At 35.0% G+C, this 15,055-nt stretch overlaps 3 protein-coding genes across 17 annotated transcripts in view; 1 reads left to right on the top strand and 2 right to left on the bottom strand.

Moving 5' to 3' along the window:
* scrib (scribble planar cell polarity protein) overlaps positions 1–6,746 on the top strand; it is a 36,054-nt gene extending 29,308 nt beyond the window's left edge. For 8 of the 12 annotated variants that reach the window (XM_046621131.2, XM_046621171.2, XM_046621148.1 and 5 more), the window contains 8 exons: positions 337–448; positions 666–722; positions 860–977; positions 3,531–3,636; positions 3,786–3,899; positions 4,019–4,150; positions 4,355–4,555; positions 5,485–6,746. In XM_046621131.2, the coding sequence (XP_046477087.1) occupies positions 337–448; positions 666–722; positions 860–977; positions 3,531–3,636; positions 3,786–3,899; positions 4,019–4,150; positions 4,355–4,555; positions 5,485–5,739 (1,095 nt within the window). In that variant the 3' untranslated portion in view covers positions 5,740–6,746. Of the gene's footprint in view, positions 1–336; positions 449–665; positions 723–859; positions 978–3,530; positions 3,637–3,785; positions 3,900–4,018; positions 4,151–4,354; positions 4,556–5,124; positions 5,302–5,484 lie in introns of all 12 variants that reach the window. The other 4 variants (XR_006882635.2, XR_011176337.1, XM_069133334.1 and 1 more) reach the window with 4 other exon arrangements.
* Positions 6,326–11,507, bottom strand: Dnali1 (Putative inner dynein arm light chain, axonemal Dnali1). Of its 2 annotated transcripts, none has more exons than XM_046622242.2 (6): positions 10,882–11,507; positions 10,374–10,532; positions 9,771–9,903; positions 9,548–9,693; positions 9,268–9,465; positions 6,326–9,190 (listed from the first exon to the last, which is right to left on the bottom strand). In XM_046622242.2, the coding sequence occupies exons 1-6, from the start codon at positions 10,972–10,974 to the stop codon at positions 9,155–9,157; spliced, it is 765 nt and encodes a 254-aa protein (XP_046478198.1). In that variant the 5' UTR covers positions 10,975–11,507; the 3' UTR covers positions 6,326–9,154. The 2 variants fall into 2 exon arrangements, with proteins under 2 accessions (XP_046478198.1, XP_046478209.1); XM_046622253.2 differs by lacking the exon at positions 10,882–11,507 and adding an exon at positions 10,616–10,716.
* Positions 11,508–11,857: 350 nt separating this feature from the next.
* Positions 11,858–14,481, bottom strand: LOC124216954 (alpha-2-macroglobulin receptor-associated protein). 3 transcript variants are annotated; one of them, XM_046622099.2, is made up of 7 exons: positions 14,183–14,481; positions 13,587–13,728; positions 13,339–13,536; positions 13,136–13,246; positions 12,931–13,039; positions 12,652–12,808; positions 11,858–12,588 (listed from the first exon to the last, which is right to left on the bottom strand). In XM_046622099.2, the coding sequence occupies exons 1-7, from the start codon at positions 14,381–14,383 to the stop codon at positions 12,385–12,387; spliced, it is 1,122 nt and encodes a 373-aa protein (XP_046478055.1). In that variant the 5' UTR covers positions 14,384–14,481; the 3' UTR covers positions 11,858–12,384. The 3 variants fall into 3 exon arrangements, with proteins under 3 accessions (XP_046478055.1, XP_046478065.1, XP_046478075.1); XM_046622109.2 differs by having other exon boundaries at positions 13,339–13,509; positions 14,183–14,480; XM_046622119.2 differs by lacking the exon at positions 14,183–14,481 and adding an exon at positions 13,815–14,087.
* Between the last annotated feature and the right edge of the window lie 574 nt (positions 14,482–15,055).

The following is a 15,055-nucleotide window of genomic DNA, read 5'->3' as shown; positions in this document are numbered from 1 at the left end:
TATTCGATTTGATCCCCTTTCACCAGCCATGGAAACGCAACCGTCATTCAATTTTCGACAGCACTAATTAGTCATTCCATCAGGGATTTTAAAAACTATTTAATTTAAACGACAAATCAACGCAAGCTTGAGTGGTTTTAAAATTTAAATTTTGACCGCACTAGAGCCTGAAGTAACATATTTGCACTTTGGGTCCATTACGTTACAATCTTTAACTGAAAATTTTTTTACATTCTCATACGATGAGCTTAGATTTGTTGTAAATTCTGAGTTTTCACCATACCGTTGTATTAACCTTCAAGACTATTTACCAATGCTAGTATTAATTGAACACAGCCCACGTCAACGCCATCTCCACCTCCCGCTTCGACAAAGATGTCCGTTAGCGATCGGAAAAGATTATTTGAATCTGCTATGGAGGAGCACCTGAAACCTTCTCCAAAACCAGGTGAGAGTTCTTCTGTCTCAAATAAATGAAAGAACAGTTCTCAAATATGCAGACTAAAGGTTTTACTTACCTGGTTCGGTAACATTATGTACGTATGTACGTTAATAACTCATTACAACGAATGGAGTAAAATTTCGCAGATTTCAAGTTACCTTCGATTTTGATTCGCATTCATAACTATCACAAATTTTAACGCTCCTTCATTTAACGCTTTCAGAGAAGGTGTTCAGCTTTCTGAGCCAAGATGAAGTTGAGAACATGAAACAAGAAGAAGGTGAGACAACCTAATAACTTGACAGTCTTTCTATTTTAGAAATTTCCCAAAGTTATGCCTCTTGACAGAATGATTATGGGTACATCCGAATTGGGTGAATCAGTACTATACGACACTGTTCAATCTGATGATTTCAGAAAGAAAAATTGCCACGTTAACACGAGATGAATTGAAGTCATGGGCTCAGATTGACGAAAATGAGGTATTAGAAGAGCCAGAGGATATGATGGAGGAGCAGGATGACAGAAGACCTAAGTAAGATTGGTTGAGCTGCCTCACACTCTGAAAGCAAGATGCACCTACGCTAGTCGCTTCCTGTAACCTGCCTCTTTTCCCTTTGTTTTCATTGATTACCTTGATCATAGTTAGTATAATAATTTTTAGATCGAATAGTTTGGTATGTGGCATAGATTGAGGTGTGGGAATTTTTATCTGAGTATGCTTCACGTTTCATTGTGGTAGAGTGTTTAAACATGCTAATGGCATTAGGTAATAATTACAGACAACATGAGACATGTGTACCAAAATTCGAGCAAAACGTTATTCTCCCGCTCGGAAGTCTCTTTGAATATCGAAATTTAGAAAATCACTTGCACGTAAAGCAATTAGTAATTTAATAACGAATTCTAATGGTACACATAGACCTAGTTTTTTTTCCCCCCCAGCACTCGCTCTATTCCCCCTTATGACATATGAGATGATTTGCTTCAAACAAGTAAACAACATCTTGATTGTGATTTTGGGGGTAATTTTTAATTAGGTCCTATCGCTTGCGAACACTTAACCATCACCATGATTTGAATAATCATTTTTTATTTTTCAACCAGCATGCTAACAGTTTTTGTACCATGGTTTAAATATTCTACAGCGTTTTCCTCGATTTTCCTATAAGTTGTGTATATATGTAATTATATTATACGTGTGATACGTACTCAAACTGTAACCACTGATGAAGAAAACAGTAATAATAATAATAATAATCAGTGCATAGGCATATGTCTAATTACCTAGGCAGCTATAATTCTGAGAAGTTGAAAATACATACAAAACCAATGCTCAACATTGACGCTATATCTATTATATATTGAATTTGGCGCATAGTGTCAGCCGATTTTGGAATATTTCAAGCGATGTTGCGAGGAACTTTGTGCTCCACGAGTTGTCAATACTATGCCTCAAACAAATGGTTTTGCAGAATTAGAGATTCCTAGATAACTGGTATGAGAAAAATCATTTTTCATTACATTCATCACTTCGTCATACTTACTTTTTAAATTCGATATTCCCATGTATTTAATCTAAAGGACATGAGTTATTTGTAAGCAAGGCCAAGGCCTAGCCAAGAAATTTATACAGTTTTGTGCTTTTGTAGCTCCTTTTTTGCGCACACTAATCTATCTTGGGACGGATAGACTTATTTTTGTTAATCGGGTTAGAAAAGAATGCAATGACTTGAAAGTAAGTGTTTATTGCATTTTTTACGCCCTGGTAGTCCAGTGAAGGGAGGTAATTCATGTTCTCAAGATTTTAAAAACATGATATATAACTGAACTTTTTGCAAACTCGTCAAATTTGATATTTGATACAGTGATTCGGAATCTTGATCATCATACAAAATTACATAATCGATATGTAAACTCAAATATCCGAAAGCTGAAATTTTTTTGTTGGACTAATAAGCTTCTTGTGGCATGAAAATAAATATACAAAAATGGTTCAAAATTCCATTCAAGTCCCACCTTAATTTACTTTCGTTTTCATCTAAGCTTTTGACAGTCTCTTTTGCTATGGGACTTTTAACATTTATCCGTATCGCCTTTCTTCCTAAAGCTCAGTTTTCGATATACTCTTGTATTAATAGATCGTTAAAGATAAAATACTCTGTTGATGCATCAAGTAACTCGCAATACATATCGCAATTTTTCATCCACCTGTATGAACAGATTAATTTTAAGTTCTGCGACTGTCAAAATTAAATTAGACTATTTTATGTCGATGCGGCAACCCTCTGGACTTCATTATCTTCGACTTCATCAAGAATATCGAGGCAGATCAGTGTTGTCTATAAACAAAGTTGTGTAAAACCATTTTCACTAAAAAGTCCATTTAATATATAATTATGATCATCAATTGCCCCCTATTTTAATTTGTATATTTTTTCCTCTACATTGTCATTCAAATCCCCAAATAATTTATGAAATTCCCTCCATTGAGATAAACAGCTGATTCTAATATGCTTTGTTGGACTAGGAAAATTTGATTCCGCAATTATATTTCATCATATAATGTTTACAGACATAACAAGTTTCCTAATTCATTCAAGTACAGCAGCCTTTCTTCGCTAGTATGATATGTGAAATTTTTAATGCTTAAATGAAACTATATGATGGGAGAAGGCTTTTGAGATACTTTTTGTTACTTGCCAATGTCAAAAATCCTTTATCCAGGCTTTTTCTCTCGACAAAAATTATTTTTCAAAATTACACAATTTTTGTATGTGGCCCGTTTTAGAGAGCGTTCCACTAAAGCGGTTTAGTTACGTTATAAAATCAATTTACTGCAGCTTGCTGACAAACTATTTTGCTACCTCACTGTGTATTAAAATATGCAATTCTGTAGCAACTCAAAGTTTTTTTTTTTTTACACATTTACACTCTATACGGAATTTGTACTTTAGTATTTGTACTTGTCACAACTGATCCCTTCGCATTGTGTATTGTTTTTGCTTTTGTATTCTCTATAAATAAAAACTAATGTTAAGATGCCGTTTTAGTGATTTGTCAGTACGCATGCTCGTTAACCTTCCAGTAGCCGACTGTCTTCACGAAGTCCTCATCCTCTATTACACAACGCACCAAGTATCGTCAGGACTGCCAAAGCTGAACGACGCTTGAAGGAAAGAATGATACAAGAGGTAATATTGCATTGAATTTACCACCATTCCCTTTTTCTTCTTCCGGTTTATGTCCTAGACAAAAATTAAATATTTTTCCGTTTACAGGCCAAATCTCATATTGTGATCATATACTCATTATATTTGTGTATCACAAATTTTGTCTACAGGGCTTAATTTCGGATGAAGACGAAGATAGCCAACTATCTCCTGCCAAACAACGAGCACTGAGAGCGGAAAAACGAGCTGCTTGGAGACAAGCACGACTTAAGTCTCTCGAGCAGGTAAAAGGAAACCGTCAATCATTATTTTCTGTGTATAACGTGTTGTAGTTTACTACACGTGAAAAGAACTGTAACACAAGTTTGCATTATTTTATTCGATTTTTCTTTATTTCACCAAGGATGCTCTCCAAGCACAAATAGTGATCAAGAAGATGAACGAGATGATGGATACATCTGGAAAGACAGATAATTTGGCTGAATTGACAGTCACAGCTGCAGAGCCACCAACGGAACCAGAGAATGTGACGGAAGTAGGTTTTATTTCGAATTTTCATCACCATACAGTAAATCTACAATTAATCAATTAACATCAGGATGTGATTTACATTAAAGTTTCTATTTTAACATCAATTGTTACTAATTGCTTGTGTTCATGTACTGAAATCATAATATAATCTTTGTAAGCCGATTACTCTAACTACAACGGCTTTCGTTTCTCTGTCTCCCTACCATAGTTCGCTACATTACGACCGTCTAGTGCAGATTTTCCTAAGCTTGCTGTGCGCAGCAAGATTGGCCCCCCAAAGGCTGTACGTGAATGTGAAAAAGTAGTGGATGAAAAGGTCACTCGACGCACCGAAGAGTATGTGGACGAAGTGACGGGTGAACGCCGTGTGCGAACCGTTGAATACGTCGAGAAGCTGATTGAGCATGAGGTACCAAATGTTGCTTTGGCGAGGTTCTCTTACGAGGATATTTCTGCTAATTCGTATAGAGAATAGATTATGATCTTTCAAGTCCGCATCGCACAGTCAGGAGGGCCCGAATCAAATACACCACGTGTACACACAACCACGCATATATGCACGAGTAACGGGGTTCAACTTTGCTTCATGTTCTCTTTTTACAATTCTCCTTAGTATGAATGTTTCATACGATTTTTTATTAGCAAAGACTGGTACCATTGCTTCATTTCAGAGTGCCAGTTGGTCTGTCATTATTTTTATTCGTTTATTTATATCATTTTATTACTTTGTCTTACATGCTGGATGCATGTCATGTGTAGTTGTCTGAAATATATAGAATGGACTATGATTTGCATATGACAAATAACTTGAACAAGGGAATATAAAAAAAACTATTGGTAAAATTGTAATTTTTCTCAGTAAACTATGCTTAGCACATATTGTTTGTTCTAGTGGTATCGAACTACTTTACTATTGTCATTAACTACTAATTTTCTGACTCATAGAATGAAATTAACACTTGGTCTTGTTGTTTGAAGATTCCAACACTCTCACTGGGAATGCAACCTGCACTGCCTTGAGCCACTCATTTTCTTTCTACTGATTACTGACACACTGTTCTCCGGCTAGCGGTATGCTCTACATGTTCTAAGTAACTTGGTATCGTATGACGTGCCATGGGGTTTCAGTGAAGTGAGCCCGTCATGTCATACTCGGTACTTGTACAGTACTTGGAATGTTGTTCCAATTTACTATGCTTATTTAAAACCCCGTCTGTTTTACAAATATTCCTTGTCACGTCTCATGTTTTTTGTTGAAATACCCAGTTCTTTGTGTACATATATATATATATTTCTTTTCATTAAGGTACATTGATCCTATTTATTCTCTGATCATAGGTCGAAACTCTCAGAGAAAAAATTATTTCACTGGAGCTCAGTAATGCCGAAGAGGAAGCTGATAGTATCGGAGAAACTGGTGCCAGCGATGCTGAAAGTGAGAGCGAAGATCCCACAGCTCAAACTTCTGTGAGTACACCCGTGGAAGAGAAAGACACCGAGTCTCATATTTCCACACCAATCAATGTTAATCTCCCAGCGACTATACCGCTTAAAAAGAAAAAACGAAAGCGTTCGCGCAAAGGGCGTCACTAATAATGACAATGAATTTAACGATTCTAAAACTTCCGACAATATTCACGTAGAATAGTATAGACGAATTCATATTATGAAATGTCACATCATTCTACCGATCATGTCAACTCTTACTCAGCTTTTACAATTTGATATATCGAAATGTTGTTTTGTGCAATATTTCTTTCCCAGATCAGACTAGCACACATGAGTGACTAGTATTCTCAACATGAAATTCATCAAATATAGATCACAACTACATATGAAATATTCCAGAAAACAAATTAGAATGAACACACTGCTAGTATTTAGTAGTTTGGAGAAGAAATTACTTTTCTGAGGCAGCAATTGTTTCAAAGATGAATCAAGTATTATGCTGCCAGTCAACATTCATTTATTTATCTCAACTTTAACAAACAAATTACCCTTTCACTTATTTACTTAACATATATAATTAAGTACTTGACACATTGACCTTTCAATGTGCACAAAGGTTTCGGGTCTTACCAGAAATGTACATTCCTAAGTATTTTTCTATTACTATAGTTGCATCACATGTTAACCCTATGTATTTCAAATGGTAGCTAGTTGTTTTTCTCAATAAAAATTGTCTGAAAGAATTGACATGCTGTAAGGATTCGGTCAAGCGGGCTCCTCAGGCCAATGATAGAGTTAACCTACACTGCCCATTATTACCATAATTAGGCATGATCAAGGTCCTCCTGTGTGGCTCAAAAGTACCAAAGAGTCCACTTGACCAAAGCGTCGCAGCATGTATTTTTCTGTTCATTGAAAGTACACAGCATTACAGCGAAAGCGAAGTCAAAGTATTAAATCACGAAAAAGGCAGCAAAACACTATTTATTTAATTGCTAATGGTACTAATAAGTTCTCATTTAGACAAAACTCTGACTTAGGCTATGATATTAACAGCTCGTTGTGCTACAGAACATGCCGTGTACCATATTTTGCATTATTGTTTAATGTATTGATGTACATAAATAAATAACTTGGTATATTTTAAATAACTGCAGGGTGTGTCATTATGGGCCTTCTGTTAAGTTCTACCTAAGGAAAATATGAGTTGAATCTGTTGAATATTTTCACCACTTTTCCCAATATTGTAAAACAGTTTATTTCTCGGATTATTGGCTGACCTGCTTCTTTGAAAGTGACAATCCGTTTTGATTTCGCAAAATAGAAAAATAAGAATCAGTTCACAGTACATAGATGTTGCAAAAACTCAAAATTTTTTTTTTATTCACATAAATTACTTCATGGTCGCACTAGTCAAGGAAAACCACCAAGTCAGGTAACTTGTCAATTAGTCACAGAATTTTGTGGCAGTGTAGAGAGAAAAAGAATAAAGATTTGCTCACAAAAAAAAAAAATTGTTAAGAACAATTTTTCTTCATGTGCTTGGTTCCATGACCATTAAATAAATCATAAATATATTTCTGAAGACCGATTGATTCGAAGCTTTATTTACTAGATACTAGAATTGAAACAACGAGTTCGGATTTTAGTCAAGGAAAAATGATAATTTGGTAAAGGTAAAATCGTGGAATTTATTCGACTACTCTTAGTTGCCGTCATGTCCTGATTTCTTTTACCAGTCTGCACTTGAAACTTGTAAGGTAAAGAGATGACATCTAGTGAAACGGTTTCTTAAACAGCGACTGCGAAATTTAATGCGGGCCAGAACAAAATAATACGTGCTCCGCATATTTGTAGCTTAGCACTGAAAACTGGGAAAAGTCGTGGAATTTTTGTAATAGAAGAATATTAGCAACCCCAAAACAAATATATTTAAAAGATCTCTGCAAAGGTAAAATTCTCAGTAGTACATAACTATAACGATAAACTGCCCAGAAGATACATTTATCATGAAAATAAATTTTCTGTTAAATAACAGATTTTTTTTTTTTTTGATAATGCAAAATTACCTTGTAGACATGAAAAAACGTGAACTGCGTCGTTTTCGTGGCATTGTACATTATCAGCTTTGTAATAATAATAATAATAATAGTTCTTCAGCGAGTATTAACTTATGAATAAACTCAAAATATAGGAAGTTTCAAGTTCTGCAGCACACTAATACATAGTGTGGCACATACTGTTTCATAAAATTACGAGATGACGAACTAGTATTATACTAGACAGTAAATCTGTTCCAGTTGGCAAAGAATATTGAGTTGTTTATAAAACTCGTATTTATGCGATTGGAAATCCAGGCATTGCGCTGCCTGGAATGGTAGAAAACTTTCGTACGAGGGTGATGGATATTAAATACATGATTATGTGTGTTTCGTCATCCATACTTAATATTTCCAACCTTAAATAATCCAAACTGGAACAAAATTGTTGAAAAAAAAAAAACAGGCACAATGTATTCTGTTCGATCAAACAGTATTTCCTTTCTTATGAATTTCAACATGTTCATAATTTGATTTCACGAAATTTACTTTTAACGTGCACAGACCATTTATTACCTCTGCGTACATATGAAATTTATGTAAACGGCATATGGGACCAATACTGGACATCTTAGCATCATTGCGATCTCAGAGGAATTTGATAAATGTCATGCTTAATTATGAGAAACGCCAATTTTCAGAGAAGCAGTAGTGAAGATTCTCAGAGATTAATAGTCGTACAATTCGTTTGAATGCTCCCTATATTTTGCCATAAGTCAATTATCACCTAGCGAATAATAATTACTCTTGTTTTCAGTATGAATATTATCTACCGACAACTGGAGAAGTCTAACAAAAAATTATCTTATTCAGCCTAGTAAGGAGCATGATAAAAACCGTTATCAATTATATATTCATCGAAAATATATGAGTGTTTCACGTGAAATTAAGTAAATTCATTTCAAGACACTGTGCTCATTTTTTCGATATTTAGCTCAGTGCGTACAAAATTGTTAGTGTTTTAAACAACTGTATACATTATACATATATTCCGACTAACTCTTTTTTCAATAATGTATATCATACATAGCAAGTGAAGGGTTATCAGGATGTCCATCTGTTCCACAATAGAAAGTAATCTATATATGCATGCGTGCCTTAACTGTGTCAGTGAAAAATACACCATGTAAGCTGATAAATTAAATTTTGCAAGAAATGCTATTATAATTCGCAAAAGTATGTAAATTCCATGATAATATGTGGAAGTTCGCTGGTACAGTATAGCAATTATAGTATATTTATACAGAGTATAGTATAAGCAATTAATCGAAAGTAGATTAGGAAATTACCTTATTATTTAACATTCAAAGCGAGAAAGTACATTTATTTTAATTTAAATGTGTTCTTCGAATAAATAATATTTATGTATTTTATACGATGAGAAATTATTTTCATGAAAACGGTATTCCATATAGAAAAGCCTGTAGAAAGTCTTGGAAATGAAATTGTTTGCTTGAGAATCACTTTTTTGTTGCAATGATTCCTTCAAGTTGTGTCTGGAAAGAAAATAATGTTTTACGGAAATGTCAGAAATGTCAAATTTTTCACTCAAATTAAATCATGCACACTTTACCTTGAGTTGCTGATTTGTTTTCTTTAGAAATTGAATTTCCTCAGAATGTTTTTTATCCTCAGCTTCGCGCACTTCCGCAGCTCTCGTTTCAGCTTGTTCGAATTTCTGTCTCAACTCAGCAACATTTTTTTCAAGCTCGACCTTTTGAACGCGTAATTCATCCGCGGCTAATATAAGATCTTCCTTTCCCTGTTCAGCCTGCCAAAAACATTTTGGTTGAAAACAATTTGAAGAACTTTTGAAGGTATGGAGCAATCAGTGGTTGTTGTGTATTACTTACCTGTAAAGCCTTACGCATGCCAAATGCTATGCTACTTTGATAAAGCGTTTGATACGCAGCCATAGTCATGCGAATCTCATCTCTAATTCGGAACAAAAGTAACCCACGTTCAGCACAATTGATCGTTACTTGGCGAATCACTTCATCTAAATATGTATATCAATTATATTGATATGAGAATATAGAATGTGTACAAACGATAGTTTGGTGCAAATTTTATTACCAAAACATTGTGTATAAAGTTCTCGCCTGACAGGACAGATCCCAGTCTCCCTAGCTTGTCGTTGCTGTAGTCTCATATCAAGTTGTTCCTGCAGATTGATGACGTCTAATCTGGTAGCCGGTATACTCGACACCTATACATCATGTTAAATTAAACTGTGCTCGGATCTGTACTGAACAAATATAATTTAATAAATGTCCGAATATCTCTTATTATCAACTTTATTCAACATAATTCTATATTATCGCTCTCACAACGGGTTCGCATATTCCTCCTAACTCGATACACAGTTCTGAACACTCCAACGCATTTTCATTTGACCCAGAAATAAAGAAATGGTACTGTTTCTACAAATCGTAATGGTAAATTCCTAGAATTCATGCCATTTGTCTTTTCTTTACTTCTGCGTCATACGAAAATGTCTTGGAGAAACTTTGTTCAGAACTGTGGATATAATGGGACTGTTGAGCCCGTTTTCGCGATTGAAATACGTGGACTTCAATATTTGGAGATCTATACAACAATGTCGAAATCGGCTAGAGCACCTCCTCAACAGTGTTAGAGCGATTTAAATGAATGGATCAACAATGAATTAATACGCACACGTTGAGTCCATATTTGACAATCTTCCTCCCATTCTTTTGGAGGCAGAATTCCATTCAAGATCTCATCAGTTTCGCGTCGAATGTCAGTTGTTGGCAGTGCTGTTTGTACTTTACATGCTGTCATCCCAACCTTAGATGGTGATGCATCTCTATTCTTCTGTATTCAAAACATCAGCATGTATCGTTCAGAATAGTCATTGCAAAGTATCATAAGTCGATTATCTGAAATAAATTACTTGCCTCTCGCTAAAAATATCAACAAACCCTCAACTATGGATGTCAGAAATTTTCCAGCTCCTGCTGAGGTGGTCGTATAGACACCAAATACAACTGAACACGAAATCTAGATTTTTTGAATAAAATTATTTCGTTGGATATCATCATCTCCATTTACTGTTTCTTAAAAAAGCACGGTCGATAGATTAAAATACTTTCATTTCCAAGAGATATCACATCGGTAGTTCAGGGTTACGCTAGCGGAATAATAAACATCTTTCAAAACGAACCCTTTCTGGGTGAGTGGTGACAAGGACAGGATTCTCATACTTTATCAGAGTATCAGTGGGAGGGACAGTCCTTTCCTGAACCACTGCTGCCATAATACTTCTTTTTGTATAATTGTACCCAGTGTGTATAAGGTTCGAGTGCTGGGTGAAAAATTATTATTCCTTATACTCTGCTAATAGTTCTCAGCAGTTGTTTACATGGTAACCATGACGAAATATTCTTTTAGCACGATGTCTATGTTCATCATTAAATTCTCATTTATAAGAATGAATATACTTGGTATCCCATTAAGCCATCACGAATTAAGGGATGCGTACACGAGAAAAACTTATATTTTAGGTACTCAAACATTCGAACAAAGATTATGCAGGTAAGCGAAAAAATATATAAGACTGGAAATACGCGTCACGACAAGACCTGCAACTTATATTTATGAAGATATTTGGCAAAAAGAACTTGTTTGTTCTGAAAAATGTTTCAGAAGTCGTCAGAATTGATTTAAAAATTTGAAATTGGTTTGTGTGAGCTTTTTGTAACATTTTTCACAAATAAGGGCATGGAATTTGCGGTAGGTCAATTCCATCGAAATAAAACTCGTAGAAATTGTCTGAATATCTGAGTTAATTGTTAGTGATTTTCTGCATTGCATTCGGTGTGAAAAAAAAAACAACCCGATCAGACTTTTTAATGATATACGTGAATTGACCGGTGTAACCTCCCCCTTAAGCAAGTCGAAATCACAACCGAAACAAATTAAATGGAATTCAAAAGAATTGGCACACAATTCTTTTCTATTCCATTCAATTTGTTGTAATTCGTGGTCATTCTGTTTCCAATTAACTCAATTCGTTTTAGTTTACTGGAATGCATGTACCGGGTGTTGGGTAAAATTCACGTGCAAAGAAAACTACTTTGATTTCCAATCAGATTATTGAATTAAGCACCATGGCTCGAAGGTAAATTTTACTTATAATATAATAAAGAATAAATGAAGATTGAATCAACATAACCCAAACTTCATGTAATGTTTATTCAATGTATTTTTCAAGGATATAATACCTAGTTAAGTCGCAATATCTACTTACACATCGTTCTTCCAGCATACAAATTTATTACCGCAAATGCAGATCCGTTCACACTAAAATCTTCAACTAAAAATAGATTATGAAAGCAACAATACATTTTATTGTTCCAAATATAAGTTTATCCCAAATATAAGGCTACTTTTCGTTTTAAGACGTAATTCCAAAAGTAGTTTGCGAAACAAGGATAAAACATTCGAAAAAATATTCGGTCGATTCTTTGTTTTATATCAGTATCAAAATAACTATTCTTATGTCGGGGTTCTTCTATGAACTAGAAGATAGTAGTTAATCATTTCATAAAAATAATTTTTTACTTTGCTCTTGAAAAATAATTGCACAGAAACATTATCTATATGCTACAAAAGCAATACATACATTTTTTCATATTATTTACATTTTTAATTTTCAATTGATTATTTACAGCTCCACATGCTTTTGCATTATTTTTGTCTCAAGATCAAGATGTAACTTCTCAACTATTCTTGCATGTTTTTTCACATTTTTTTCAGCAGTTGAATTGTCAAAGTCTTCTGATTTCCCTCTCTTACCATCAGCCAAAGCTGCAGAGGTATGAAAATGGCGTAGTTTCAACAATCTCCTTTCATAGTGTCGAAGTTCTTCCTAAAATTAAATGGATAAATCACAATTTGCAACTAGGTGTCAAACATTTATATGTTTTTATACCTTGAGGGACATCAACTCATCTGGATTGAACTTGGCTTCCTGGGCAATCCTCCACAGACCTTGCACTTTAGGCTCTATGAATTCCTTATGATTTGGCCCTTGGGCAGTGAGTCTTTCCAAATGATCATATCCATCTTTTAATTTCACATGCTTGTCTCTATTAGAATGCAAGGTTGTAATGACGGTGAAGGATACCAATAAAGCAATTGCAAGTCATAAATTTACTAAATTGCCAAATTCAGACTAGAAATCTTATATGAAATTGTTATAATTATTTACCTCATCAAATTAACTTTCGTAAGATAATCAATATTTTTCCCAGGAACATCGTTGCTCTCTTCCTCTTGCTCAAGCATATTCCAGTTTTCATGTTTATCGCTCAAGCTATCTGTGATCAGAGAAGTTGAATACATTTTGTTGAGCTATGCAGTAATGGAGAAACTGTCTGCACATTATTTAAAAAATGCTGAGAAAACGAACTTACTCTTGTGAGTTTGAGTATCTCCTGCATCGATATCAGCGATAAGACTCATATACTCGTCAACTTTTTCCTGATGATGGAGAAACTCTTCTTTCAATGCTGCCAGCTCTTCATCTGAAAATAACACATGCTTTTAACAATTCGAGAAACAAAGAATCAGAATGACAGATCGAAAATAAAAGTTGGAAAAAAATGATTATTATTACCTGTAAAGCCAGCAAATTCAGCTTTCGCCCATAACTGATTGAGCTTTCTGTTTTTAAAAACATCTTTCGATACATAATTGCTGCCGTCATTCATAGCCTTATGTCTCTTTAAGATATTCTCATCCTCGGTGTCTGTGAAATGCTCCAATAGATCATACGTGCTCATAAGGCCTACATATAGAAGACATTTGAAAATTTCTGAAGGTGAATGTTGATTAATAGTAAATGTAGGAGAAATTAATAATTACCAATTAGTTTTTTACGCATCGTAGCTTCGTGCAAACCTTCAAGATCTTTACTTTCAGCTTTAAGATGTTTTAATGCGATCTCCTCCTTGTCATGAATTTTCAAATCACTGAATAGTGCTTGCAGCTTGGGTTCAGTTAGACGCTAGAATATAAACTTTCTTGTTATAAATCATAGACAATTAGTATGAGAAAAGTTTATTGTTTTAATTTTTGAAAGTCTTCATTCACATGGTAGAGTGAGTCCACTGGAGTGGCGCTAAAGTCATGCTACAGTTTTGCAGGCGCGGCTAGGATGAGTTCGGCTTGCATTATAATGTTGCAAAGGTTTCAAATAATTCACACATCCCATCACTTATTTCAGTGAGATAGCACACAACGACCTTCTCACAATGCTACCAGTATATGTCACTATTAGAGGCGTGAAATCCTAACACGAAACAATACCCTGCATGCTGTGTACAGTGTTGTGACTCCGGTGGAATCATTCTACAGTGCATACTGCATATACAGGGTAATTATCTACCGACAATATGGTCAGTAGTCTGCTACTGTTTAATGTGCTATGTCTGTAGGTAGAGGGCTAGCGATGATCGTACATGCTTTGCTTTGGACCACAGTAAATTCAATTTCGCCATTCGAAAAGGTTTGTCGAGTTCTCGCACTGATGTTGGAACATATATCGAAGCATCCTCGGCAGGCGCATTCGCTGCACTAGAATATTTACTCAAACCTTCGCACAGATTACAGCCAAGAAGCAGACTTAGAACCAAGATTGGGTTTAAAATTTTGACACTCATTTTGATTATGTGTATACGCAAAGTACGCTCTAACACGTTTCTTTTATAATTGCGTTGTGTTTCAATTACTAGCCCGAAGCAATTTATTCCAAGTTTCCGCTTTAGGGTGGATTTTCACGGGCGTCGAATTGACGCGGCAGTGCCACGCCATCGGCGTCAAAAGTCGCTCGTGAAAATGAGTACCGATGCAACGGTAAAATGCCCACCTGGTATTAAATGGTTCAGTAAATCTCAGTTATATTTTTATTCGACGAATTCAGAAATCTAGATTTGTTCATTAGAAGTGGTAAAAAATGGAGAAAATGGAGAAGCGAAATGAAGTAGCTGTTGGCGATATAAGAAAACAATCTCATTCGTTATCATTATTCTAGAATCTTGATACATGTAATTGACTAATTGGACCGCCAGGATCACAAAAAACGCACCAAACGGGCGTAGGAACCAACAGCAGCACAAAAATGCCTGAGAGATGCCTCCTCGTTTTTTTGGCTGTAACTCTTGATTCGTTACTCGCACCGTATTCGAAATGCGCGCATTCGATTCCCCTCGCAATAATACGTCGATATACTTGCTCTTTCTTGAGCGAAAAATCTTTTGTTTCAGAATCGATTTGTACAACCCTGTCACCAACTAATTAAAATCAACCTTATTAGAAACAAAAAAAATTTCATG

The sequence above is a fragment of the Neodiprion pinetum genome, chromosome 1 (genome assembly GCF_021155775.2).
Source record: "Neodiprion pinetum isolate iyNeoPine1 chromosome 1, iyNeoPine1.2, whole genome shotgun sequence".
Taxonomy (NCBI): Eukaryota; Metazoa; Arthropoda; class Insecta; order Hymenoptera; family Diprionidae; genus Neodiprion; species Neodiprion pinetum.
Note: the sequence above shows the minus strand (reverse complement) of the source record. Positions and strands in the feature narration are given on the sequence as shown.

Excerpts from the sequence above, each read along its gene's own strand:
- Dnali1 (XM_046622242.2), bottom strand. The coding sequence starts at position 10,974 with ATGGCAGCAGTGGTTCAGGAAAGGACTGTCCCTCCCACTGATACTCTG. Across the intron at positions 9,694-9,770 it reads ACTTTATACACAATGTTTTG|ATGAAGTGATTCGCCAAGTA; the intron begins GTAATAAAATTT and ends ATACATATTTAG. Across the intron at positions 9,191-9,267 it reads AAACAAATCAGCAACTCAAG|ACACAACTTGAAGGAATCAT; the intron begins GTAAAGTGTGCA and ends TTTTCTTTCCAG.
- LOC124216954 (XM_046622099.2), bottom strand. The coding sequence starts at position 14,383 with ATGAGTGTCAAAATTTTAAACCCAATCTTGGTTCTAAGTCTGCTTCTT. Across the intron at positions 13,537-13,586 it reads GATGCGTAAAAAACTAATTG|AAATTTTCAAATGTCTTCTA; the intron begins GTAATTATTAAT and ends ATTCACCTTCAG. Across the intron at positions 12,809-12,930 it reads ACGAAAGTTAATTTGATGAG|AGACAAGCATGTGAAATTAA; the intron begins GTAAATAATTAT and ends GCATTCTAATAG.